The sequence below is a fragment of the Vipera berus genome (assembly GCF_964194415.1).
Source record: "Vipera berus genome assembly, chromosome: 1".
NCBI classification, from domain to species: Eukaryota; Metazoa; Chordata; class Lepidosauria; order Squamata; family Viperidae; genus Vipera; species Vipera berus.
This window is the reverse complement of record NC_138202.1, coordinates 95,575,666-95,588,723: the sequence shown is the minus strand read 5'-3', so window position 1 is coordinate 95,588,723 and position 13,058 is coordinate 95,575,666. Positions and strand designations below refer to the sequence as shown.

At 35.8% G+C, this 13,058-nt stretch overlaps 1 protein-coding gene across 3 annotated transcripts in view; it reads right to left on the bottom strand.

Annotated features, from left to right (window-relative positions):
- Positions 1-8,168: 8,168 nt before the first annotated feature.
- The window catches only part of QSER1 (glutamine and serine rich 1), a 47,668-nt gene continuing 42,778 nt past the window's right edge, over positions 8,169-13,058 (bottom strand). For all 3 annotated transcript variants that reach the window (XM_081314239.1, XM_081314237.1, XM_081314238.1), the window contains one exon: positions 8,169-12,563. In XM_081314239.1, the coding sequence (XP_081170365.1) occupies positions 12,423-12,563 (141 nt within the window). In that variant the 3' untranslated portion in view covers positions 8,169-12,422. The remainder of the gene's footprint in view (positions 12,564-13,058) is intronic.

Here is a 13,058-nt window from a genome sequence, read left to right as displayed (position 1 = left end):
AGGAGCTGCTGAAAAAAAGTTTACACTTTGTGTAGTACAGATATAATTCTTACATTCAGGATTCTCATATTAAATTTGTTGGTATATAGCAGCAGTATTTATCATACATGGTACTTGGCTCATGCAGGAACAAATTACAAAATGACCCAGCAACAAAATTATTCACTGTATCAGAATGTGAAGAACTAAGTCATCACAAAGAGAACAGCATATGTGTAAACACTGCACTCCTTGTTTTATTTTATTAGACGCGAAACAGATGCACAAATCTTGGCATAATTTATCAGAAGAAGCTCCCATTAATGGAACTCATGTTACTCATGACTAATGATTATTGATTCCAATGATTTTATTCTATGCATGAATGAATCTAGAATTGGTGATTACTCTAAGGGTAAATGCATAAAAGTTTGGTGCCAAAATAGAATTAACTTTATCCTATTGCATTTTTTTTCACATTGATGTGTATGAGTTAGTGGGTATATTTTCTCTTTTAAAAATCAGATACAGTGCTTCCTGTCTTTTGAGACTTTTTAATAAGTAAGCCTGTTTGATCCAGGAAGTGTGCATCCTATTTGTAGCATTAAGTTAGCCTAAGGCAGAGAAAAGAAGGAAGTTGGGAGGGAGGAGTATCAAAATATGAAAATATTAAGGTTGTAGTCCTCACCAGGCCTCTAGAGAGGAAAGTTCATTAAATTCAGTGGGACCCAAGCTGTAGGAAACTAAATTTTATGTTATTAACAGTTTGGGAGATCCAGATTTTTGGCAATAGCAAGAATGAGAAATAGGAGCAAATCAATGCATCAACGTGGCTATTTGGAAAATACTCAGGATGCGTACAAATTTATAAGATAATTTTTATCTATGTATCTCTCTGTAAAGTACAATGATGAAGTCAAATTCTATCCAAATTCCTTATTTGTGGTAAATTTTAAAATGTAATACATTTATATAATAGATACATTTCAACAATGTATTAAACATAGATGTGGTTTTATATATTTTTCTCCTTCCTAGCGTTATTACCACAATATGGCAGGGTCCGCTTAAAACTCCCTTTTTACAACTCTTTATCCCTTAATTCAGGGTAGAGTCAGGGTGACTGGATGGAGCTGAGCGTTTATTGGCCAGATGTCCTTTCTGACAGATTACATCCCAGAGTTCTGAAGGAGCTGGCAGATGTTATCTCAGAACCACTGCACCACATCTTTCAAAAATCCTGGAGTATCGGGGAAGTACCTGAGGATTGGAAAAGGGCTGATGTGGTTCCCATCTTCAAGAAAGGGGAAAAACCGGACCCAGGAAACTACAGACCAATCAGTTTAACATCGATACATGGGAAGATCCTAGAAAAGATAATCAAAAAACAGATCTGCGAACAATTAGAAGCAAACAAAGTTATAACCAGCAGCCAGCACAGGTTTGTTAAAAACAGATCATGCCAAACCAATCTTATTTCATTCTTTGACCAAGTGACTAAACTAATACACCAGCGAAATACTGTGGACGTAGTATACTTACACTTCAGTAAGGCATTTGATAAAGTAAACCACAACCTACTCCTTGGTAAGCTAGAAAAAGGTGAAATAGACAACATCACCACCAGATGGATCTGTAGCTAGCTGGCAAACCGTACTCAATGAGTAGTCCTCAACGGCACTACATCCATATAGAGAGAAGCAGTGGGCCCAGTACGCTTCAATATCTTCATCAATGACTTAGATGAGGGAATTGAAGGGGAACTCATCAAATTTGCATATGACACCAAACTGGCAGGAGTAGTCAGAAAACAAACTCAGGATCCAAAAAGAACTTGACAAACTTGAATAATGGGCCCTATCCAACAAAATGAGTTTCAGTGTGGAGAAAAGCAAAGCTTTACATTAGGCAGGAAAAATCAAAGGTACAAATACAGATTGGGCAAGACCTGGCTTAAAAAAAGTGACTGTGAGAGGGATCTTGGAGTCCTAGTGCACGATCACTTAACAGTGAGTTAGCAGTGTGCAGCAGAAGCCAAAAAAGCTAATACAATCCTGGGTTGTATAAACAGAGGCATAGAATCAAGATCACACGAGCTATTAGTATCACTTTATAAAACCCTAATAAGACCACACCTGGAATACTGCAGCCAATTTTGGTCACCATATCACAAGAAAGATGTTGAGAGTCTGGAAAAAAATCAGAAGAGCAACTAAGATGATTAAAGGCTTGGAGACTAAAACATACAAAGAATGGCTGCGGGACTTGGGTTTGGCTAGTCTAAAGAAAAGAAGAAATAGGGAGACATGATAGCAGTGTTTCAGTATTTGAGGGGCTGCCACAAAGAAGAGGGGGTCATGTTATTCACCAAAGCAGCAGAGGGCAGGACAAGAAGCAATGGTCGGAAACTGACCAAAGAGAGAAGCAATCTGGAATTAAGGAGAAGCTTCCTGACAGTGATGACAATTAACCAGTAGAACAGCTTGCCCCCAGAAATCATGGGTGCTCCATCACTGGAGATTTTTAAAAAGAGTCTAGACAGTCACTTGTCTGAGGTGGTATAGGTTCTCCTGCTTGAGCAGGGGGCTGGACTAGATGGCCTCCAAGGTCCCTTCCAGCTTCTATTCTATTCTATTCTATTCTATTCTATTCTATTCTATTCTATTCTATTCTATTCTATTCTATTCTATTCTATTCTATTCTATTCTATTCTATTCTATTCTATTCTATTCTTGTGCTGTCCATCATCGAGAGGTGACTATATGATCGAGTCCAGTTTGAAATTGACAGAACATGCCAGTAAGATGTGCTGGTTGTGATTGGAGATTGGAATGTCAACATTGGAAACATGAAAGAAGAAAATGTAATTGGATTGTATGGTCTAAAAAAAATCAAAAGAAGCAGGAGATTAATTTACCAATCTCTGGCATAACTTGTCTTCATTGATGTCTTTTCACATGGATGTCACTAGAAGGAGTGCATACAAATCAAACTGTCTATATTATTGCTAAAAGAAAGTGCTCAATTATAGTATGAAAGACATGGCTAGGTACTGAGTGTGGAACAAATCTGATCTTGTACAAGTTCCAAGTTAATGTAAAGAAGAAAGCCAACCAGTTTCCATGATATGAACTTGAGAATATATCCACCATTTTCAAGGAGTACATCAGGAATCACTCTGAGATCTGTAACTCTTTGATAAAGAACCACAGGAACTGTGGAATGAACAAAGAAGTTAAGGATAATTGTGAAAAGAGACTGCCCAAAATAAAGAAAGGAAGGAAAGCAAAGTAGATGTCAGAATTAACAATGGAAATTGCTGAGAAGAGAAGAAAAGAGAAGTCAAAACCAAGAAAGATAGAAATTTCAGAAAGGAATTTAATTAAGGGTTTCAGAGAGCTATTAGAAGACAAAAACAGTACCGCACCAACATCTGCAAAGACATTGAAGATGGAAACACATAAGTAAAATCTTTCAAAAGATATCTGAACTCAGGAGGAATTGGTATGGTAAAGAACACCAATGGACAGATATTGATTGATTTCAAAGAGATCAAAGATGGAAGGAGTATATCAAAATACTGTATGGTAGAGGTGTTAACATCCAAGATATGTTAGAAAATATTCCCTTTTTACAAGAACTTCTAATACTGGAGGATAATAAAGTTAGATCAGTACCCCAGAATACCCTTACAACTGATAGAATACCCACTGGAATATGGTAAGAAACAGAAAAAGAATCAGTCAAGATTCTACCTAAACTATGGCAGTAAATCAGGAGGACACAATGGCCAACAGATTGGAAGAGATCAGTCTATATTCCAACACCAAAAAAACTGAGATTTAACAGAATGTACAAATTTCATGCTATATCCTTAATTACACATGCTATCAAATTAATGCTTAAAATAATCCAACACAGATTAGAGCCTTACATGGAAAAATAGATATGAGATATTCAAACTGACTTTACAGTAGAAAAGGCTGAGAATCATTAGAGATTACTGCTGATGTATGATGGATAATTGAGAAAGCCAAAGAATACCAAAAAGAAATCAGCACGTGCTTCATTGACTACTGAAAACCTTTGATTGTGTTGATCATGTCAAGTTGTAGGAAAATGGTAATCTGAAGACATCTCATTGTCCTCATGAGAAACCACATTATGGACAGAGCATGATGAAGCAGATTAGCTTCAGTTTGACAAAGAAGTGATATAAGGCTGTATACTCTCGCCTTATTTATTCAAGGTACATAGTGAATACAGTATATATTAAGAGAAGCTGGACTAGAAGAAGATGAGTATGGTTTTAAAATTGGAGGAAGGAACATCAGTAGCCTGTACTATCCTGATAATACTACTCTAGTAGTAAAAATGCAAAAGGTTGCAATATCTAGTAAGAAAAGTCAAGGAAAAAAGTGAAAAAAGTGACTAAAATTAAATACAAAGACCAAACCAAAGAGGACAGGTGTGACAACCAGATATAGAATAATTCTCTTCTTAAAAAAAAACCCTCCAATGTTGGAGCATTCACCACTTCTGGAGGCAGGTTCCACTGGTTAATTGTTCTAACTGTCAGGAAGTTTCTCCTTAGTTCTAGGTTGCTTCTCTCCTTGACTAGTTTCCATCCGTTGCTTCTTGTCCTGCTTTCAGGTGCTTTGGAGAATAGCTTGACTCCCTCTTCTTTGTGGTAGCCCCTGAGATATTGGAACACTGCTATCATGTCACCCCTCACCCTTCTCTTCGTTAAACTATACATACCCAATTTCAGCAACCGTTCCCTATATGTTTTAGTCTCCAGTCCCCCAATCATCTTTGTTGCTCTTCTCTGTACCCTTTCTAGAGTCTCAACATCTTTTTTACATCATGGTGACCAAAACTGGATGCAGTATTCCAAGTGTGGCCTTACCAAGGCATTGTAAAGTGGTATTAGTACTTCACGTGATCTTGATTCTATCCCTCTGTTAATGCAGCCTAGCACTGTGTTGGCTTTTTTGGCAGCTGCAGCACACTGCTGGCTCATATTTAAGTGATTGTCCACTAGGACTCCGAGATCTCTCTCACAGTTACTACTATCGAGCAAGGTACCACCTATACTATACCTCTGCATTTGATTTTTCCTGCCTAAATGTAGAACCTTACTTTTTTCACCATTGAATTTCATTTTGTTAGATAGTGCCCAGTGTTCAAGCCTGTCCAGATCCTCCTGTATCTTAAGCCTATCTTCTGGAGTATTGGCTAGTCCTGCCAGCTTGGTGTCGTCTGCAAATTTGATGAGTTCCCCATCTATCCCCTCATCCAAATCGTTAATGAAGATATTGAAGAGCACTGGGCCCAGAACAGAGCCCTGGGGCACCCCACTACACACTTCCTTCCATGTAGATGCAGTTCCATTGAGGACCACACGCTGAGTACGGCCTGTCAGCCAGCTACGAATCCATCTGGTGGTGATGCTATCTAACCCACATTTTTCTATCTTATCAAGTAGTAGGTTGTGATCTACTTTATCAAATGCCTTACTGAAGTCCAAGTAAATTATATCTACAGCATTCCTCTGGTCCACTAATTTTGTCACTTGGTCAAAGAATGTAATAAAATTTGTCTGGCATGATCTGTTTTTGACAAACCCATGTTGACTTTTAGTGATGACTTTGTTTGCATCAAGGTGTTCGCTGATTTGTTGTTTGATTATCTTTTCCATAATCTTCCCAGGTATTGAGGTCAGGCTGATAGGTCTGTAGTTTCCTGGATCTATTTTTTTCCCTTTTTTGAAGATGGGAACTACATCAGCTCTCTTCCAGTCCTCTGGTAGTTCCCCAGTGCTCCAGGATCTATGAAAAATATAGTTCAGTGGTTCTGAGATCACGTCTGCCAGTTCCTTGAGAACTTTGGGGTGTAATCCATCTGGTCCTGGTGATTTGAACTCGTCTAGGCTGGACAGGTGTTCACTTACCATTTTTTTGCCTATCTTAACTTGTGTTTCTATTCTGTTTTTTATGTCACTGGTTTTGGTAGGTTGGACTGTTTTTCCCTTTATTCTAAAAGATATTAAAGTAATATATGGTTTCTGTCTTTTATGATCAACCATCAACCACAAAGGATCAAACATCAAGAAATATGTTGGAGGCTAGACTTGGTAGGGCATCCATGAAGGCCTGTAAAACATATTCAGATACTATGATGCGTCTATACCTATAAAGATCAAAATATGCAAGCTATAGTAATCCTTTTGACAGAAGCAAAAGCTGAATATTGAAGAAGCAGAAGAATATTGAGGATTTTGAATTTTGGTGTTAGAGCAAATTGAGAATTCTGTGGCCAGGAAATAAGAAAACAAATGGATCATCAAACAATTCAACTCACAGACACAAAAGATTGGGGTCCACTTATCCTACTTTAGATTATTATGTGAAGACCTAATTCTCCAGAGAAGGTGCTAATGTTGGGAAAGATGGAAGGACAACCAATAGTAAGGTAGATAGACTCAGTTACAGTGGCCATGGATGCCCTAGTCAGATTGTCATGGAAGAAATCAATGTGGTTGCTAAGAGTTGACACCAACTTGATGGCACATATAATCAAGGTCAAACAAGTTTGCCGTGTGTTTGAATACTTTGTATGCATCCCTTACATTATATATAACTGTCTATGTTTAACAATCAGTGATAAAGGCTTAAAACAACTTTTCAATAAAGAAATGCTACTACTGTTTGGATCCTACTGCTTCAACCTTGCTGAAATAACACTGACTTTATTACAAGCATTTCATAAATGGTCTGAGTTTTAATGGTTTGTCTGCTGCATTTTATTTCATCATATGAACAATAGCTTCACTCAAAATTAAAGCATCCTGAAGATTCCTCTCCTTTCTCTGTGGTCATTAGCAGTAAGGGATGGTGCCAGTGGAGAAGTCCAGGCCTAGGCCCCTATTATATGGGTTGCCTCAAGGCTCCCTCTCCTCATACTTAACATCTATATATACTGTAGCCATTGGGAGAGGTCATCCACCAGCATAACGTTCGGTATCAGTATGCTGATAATACCCAATTATACAACTCTACTGCACACCAGGCAAGTGATGCCATTCAGATGCTGGCTCAGTGCCTGGAGGCTATAAGGACCTGAATGGGGAGAAACTCAACCCTAGCAAATGCAATGGTTGTTTTTTTTTAAACCCTCCTGGGTCAGGAACATTGGCTGACTCTAGATAGGGAAATGCTGTTCTGTACAAATCTGGTGCACAATTTGGGGGTCCTCTTGGACTCACTGGTCCTGCTGGAAGAGGAGGTGGCAGCCATGGTCAAAGGAGGTCTTTGCAGAAATCCACCAATTTTGCCCATTCCTGGAGTGGAACGCCTTGCTCAGTCATCTGGGTTTAGTCACCTCCCTCTTGGATTACTGCAACGAGCTCTACACAGGGCTGCCCTGGAAGACCACCTGTAAGCTGCAACTGGTGCAGAATGCAGCAACAGTTGGGCATCCTGTGGTTCATCTGAGCAACACCATTGCTGCGCGAGCTGAACTGGTTTCTAGCTGCTGTGTGCAATTCAAGATGCTACATGACAAAGGCAGGCTTGTGGGAATATCTGTCCCTGAGGATATCTGCCCATCTTACTAGGATAGTGTGTGCACTCCCCTTGCTTAAATATTGTCATCTAATACAACCTTAAAATGTCCCTTCTCAGTGGCCACCCTAGTCCGGGGGCAACCTTGGCGCTTTTATGACTCGTGGACTTCAAATCCCAGAATTCCTGAGCCAGCCATGCTGGCTGAGGAATTCTGGGAGTTGAAGTCCACGAGTCATAAAAGTGCCAAGGTTGTCTACCCCTGCCCTAGTCCTTTGAAGTAGCTTCCCACTGGAGATCAGAGGGACCTCTCCCCTTTTTGCCTTCTAGAGGGTGGTGAATATCTGGCTCTTCCCTTGAGCATTGGGCTAAGATAGTTTAGTTGTGAGATTATTTGTTCTGTCACTGGGGGAAAGGTATGTTCTTAATTATGGGTTGTTCATGGATTATTGGTGAGCTGTCTAGAGCCACTGTATGAGATAGGTCACCATGTAAGTCCTGTAAATTAATAATAACTGGACCATCATATTAACAAAATACAAGTTTTCCTAATGAATAGAACATATTTATCTCAGACATTACAATTATTCCACATTAACCAACAAGAGTACCCAGTATTTTGAAAAACTGTATTCACTTTAATGAATTTAGTAACATCAAATCAAAATACAAAAATTATGAAAAAGTCACAAGTCTGTACATTATTGTGGACCATGTGAAAACTGGCTAGAAAATATCCTTTAATCCTAGCCTACATGTTTGTAGTAGATAGATGATAGGCATTACCATGCATTTGTGAGCATTAACTTAAATAGGAAGAAATAAAGAAATATGTGCACTGTATAATAATACACAAAAAAGTATGTAAGTATATGACATGAAACACTGTCATCAACAAAATCATAAATGTCTATAAACTGATTTTCAGTTTCCTAACAGTTTTGGCTTGTTCATTTTTTTAAATTACTTTAAATAGTAGTACAAATTTAAATATTTAAAAATATTTTCTCTATGACAACCATTTATTGGAAGACAGTTTGAGTTTCCTTTTAACCATATATTATTAAAGAAAAAAGAAAATTATACTGTGTTTTGGTGGAGCAGGCTGTACAACCCAGTTGTTTTTCTGTTAAAACAAGCAATATCTGGATTCAAAAACATCAGGTAATTCACATTTTCAGAATTCAGAACATAAAACAGTGATTGCTGAAATGTCAAGAAAATGATGTAATAGTTTTTATACAGAACATCAGTTAATTTGTTTTCTCTCATTGCAACCATATGCTAAATTATTTTGGAGGGCAAATTGAAATGTTACAGTTTAACAAGCTGTGAAATTAGGGTATTATGTACTTTTGAGAAAATTAACTATTTTGAACTTGCACAATACCTAAAATTATTAGATCCTCAGCTTAAACAGAAAAACTGTGTTTAAAAAGCTTAACTTGGAATCAAACCCCAGTGATTTCAATGTTTAAGTGAGGCCCTATTAGATACTTTACTTTTGTGACTGTGCTGATATTTTTCTAAAGAAGGAATGTTGAACTTTTTTTTCAGAGCAAGGACTGTACTTAAGCGTTAAGTTTCTAAGTAATGTGCTTCAAATGTAGATGTGATAAAAGTAAAATGATCTTGCAAAAATTAAATTTGAATAATTGAATGAAAATAAAATTTATTGTTGCTACATATTTGCCCTTTCGTTTGCTGACATCCTAAATTGTTGCACTTTTTGAATACCACCAAAAAACAAACACTGTGGTGTCTTGACAGGTTTTTATATATTTTAGTGAATACTGGAGTTCCCATTAAATATACTATGATTTTCAACAAAAAGTTCAGTGACTGCGAGTGATAGTACCTAAAACATTTTTGGTCCTCACCACAAATTTATTCCTAAAATATTCCTAAAACCCAGGGCAGTAAGTGTCTTTCAAAATGCATTTTCTTTTCCATGATAAAACCCAACAGACCTCATAAATAATTTGCATAAATTAATTTATAACAATCTCTTCAAATATTGTATGGTCTCTGTGTGAAACACTGGGGTCATTTAAATTGATGAGGGAATCTTGTGTTTATTAAAACACCAAAACTTGTATATTTACTTCCATAATCCTGAGTTCTTCCCCATCTTTTGACAGTCGCCACCTAAGATTAAAACAAAAAACTGACACAGCAGTATAGTTATGTATAGGTTAACTAATAGTAAATTCTATTGGTTTTAATGAAGTTGAAGAGACTGTTGTAAGACTGCAGTATGAGATTAGAACTTGAAAGCCTTTTTATTTCATTGGATACAAATTTCAAGGTTGGTTTAAGAATTGATGGTGAGAAATTGAAATGATAGGCCTTTGAAATATTTTTTAAAATCACATTTTTAAAGTTTTATCAACTAAGTCCCTTGTGTTAATTGCTAATTTAGAATAGGTTATAATTGATGAACCAGTCATACTCCACCTACATCTTCTATTTATAGGCCTTTTTCAAGATATGTTTTAAATTGGTGGTAGAAGAGCTATTTTTGGATAACATTTATAAACCTTCAATTGATTTTTTTCTGGCATTTTAGAAATTAATATGGAAACTATGTCTTCTTTAAATACCCATCCCAAATAAGTAGGCTATTGCATCTATAGCAAAAAAAGGTTCTATTTTTAAAATACAGAACAGTATTCTTATACTGCTGTCCTACTGATTTAATAAAAAAAGTCCTTTAAATAAATGCGGCGTGTATCCAGATGAGTATAAGATTGGATTTTAAGGTAAGAATGAAGTATATCTATTTCCAGTAAATGTGCATATGCTAAGTTCCCACTTTCAAGCAGTACCGGTTTATTGCTTGTAACCAGATGCATTTCACAAATTGTTCTTAAGTAAGAAATCATTCAGTCAATAATATATAATTATGTATCTAACTTTTCCATAGGATCAATGGAAATATTTTTGGACCGAATTAACACATTGTGCTAGGCCATAATATAATTTTCTTTGTTTCAGCTTAATTAGATCTAGAATCTAACATTTAAACCATGGTTTGTGGGGTATTTCTGTGTAAACACAGCTACTATCACTTATGGAACAAAATCATAGCTAAAACAAACCATATCTTAGCAGAAGGCGTTAACTCAAGTTTCATAGCCATAGTATCACAACTTGACTTTTTCAATTTAAGTCCAATTACCAATTTCTATCAGTATTTTGACTGAACCCATCAGAGGAATGAAATGAGAAGTACTACTTCCAATAACATTAAAACATATTTGGAAAATACACAGGTTGTCCAACATAACATACACATTAAGATAAAATGCTGTCTTTTGATATTTTGAAATCCTAGTTTAATTGCTCATGAACACAGCCCTTCATTGTATTTTACATATCTAAGGTGCATGAACACATGTATAACTAAAAAAAATACATCATGCTACATATAATAATATCCTGATTGGCTAGTGAATGAGGAAACCTGTTTTCTTGGCTGAAATTAAGGCACTAGGTGGCAATGACAGGAGAAATGAATTGTTTTTAATGTATTTTTTGATGGATGTACAGGATCTTCAATTTCACAAAATCTAAATAACAAGTCCTGCACATATTGAATCACTGGCTGAGGTAAGGCATTCTGTTAGCAAATTAAAAAAAATGATGCAAGTATAGCCCATTTGTAACTTAAGTGGGACTACTGATTCTAACTGAAAAATAATTAATCAGAGAAAGTCATTTAGAAAAGATGCCTGAGACTCTGAAAAGGCACCAAGAAACAAACAGTTCTGCCATTACCAATTCTAAATAACAAAAATAAAAAAAAAATCAATTGTTTTCAACACTGCACATAGCCTGGTCAATTGCTAACTCTCACTTTACTGAGGACCAATGTAGTAGCTGTTTATTGAAATGTTCTATTAATCAAGCAATTTAAGACAAAAATCATCTTTCATTTATCAGAAAATAAGCTGCAATCTGTCAATATAACCATACATAAAGCAAACTTATGAAGTCTAATATGTCTCATTCATGGTTAACACTGAAGCAAACCTGTATAAACAAAGATAATCTCAAGATACATAGTTTACAATATGAAATTAATATATAAAATGAACAAGAAAACAATTGGAAATGTATTACAAGGGTACATGAAACGATTTTAAGCCACAATACTTTTTCCTCTGAAAAATACAACTATTTGTGGGATAAAATGTACAATTGATTTCTTTCCAAAAGGGAAAAATAAAGGACACAAATGTAAAGGAAAAATATGTCTTTCTTCAAGACTCAGGGAAAATAATTAATTAATTGTTTTTATTATAATATAATCTGTCACAAAAAAGCAGTCATAGGATTGCACCAAATCCATGTTGAATTTCCTGAACATAATATCAGTAATTGGAGTTCATAAAGGAGAATGGTATTCTTGAATGTGGATGGAAACTATTCATACAGTCATTCTTGTCCTATTAGATTTCTCTGCAAAATGTTCGAGACTCTACTTGATCTGTCACAGTTACCACCACTGTGACTCTTCCTAGTGTTCAGAGTAAAAAAAAATGGCATGATATTTAAAAAGGTATTTTAATCATAGCCAAAATATATATTTAAGTACATGCTTTGATCATTTGTCAAAAATAAACCTAAGTTATTTCAAAACAAGTGTTTACAAAATAGGAAAAAATATTCTCCAAGTTAAAAATGAAGGTTTGTTTGTAGTTCCGTTTGCTTGGCAGCATATATATTTTTTTCTTATTAGAATCCAAGGAACCCAGAATACCATGATTTCTTTTGACCTAGAATAAAGCTTGGCATGACCAGCCTATCAGCCTATTCTTTTATTTTGATGAGTAGAATAGGAGAAAAAAAAAGTCACATTTGGATCAGTATTTGTTAGGAACATTTCTGCTGAACGTGATTCAAAAGTTCACCAAACTTCTCAAAGAGATCTTCTATCCATTTTATATTTTTCATGCACTGCTGTACTATTTCCTCTTGACCTAGATCTGCATTCTTTTTTTGAACGGAAGAAATCTATTGAGAGAACAAATTAAATGTCACATAGTTAGCTTTCTATTATTTCTCCTAGTACTCTGAAGTCTAATACTTTAACGAAAAATGCATGCATTCTCCCAGTGTCTGTGAGTATATTGCACTTACTATAGTGACAGAGGTAACCTTAGTATATAAATGAAGTTCAGAGTTATTCAATAATCTCCTAAGTATGCTTCCTGATGTTCTAATGAGCTTACAACACTTGGTACGGTAATGGACCTTGTTAGATCACAACTCTCATTAACCCCAGCTGTAAACTCCTGAAGTGTCAATAGATATTAAAAAACAAACTCTTTTCTTTTCTGCTAAATTTCAGTTCCAGTTCAGGTTTACACATTATCCAGAATTGTTCAAGATAGTGAACACATAGGAATCAACAGGATCATCAGTAATGTGTTTCAGTTTTCTAAGATTTAATCCACTTGGCCCCAGAGATCTGCAATCATTCAGGTTTAATAAATATTATATATCTCA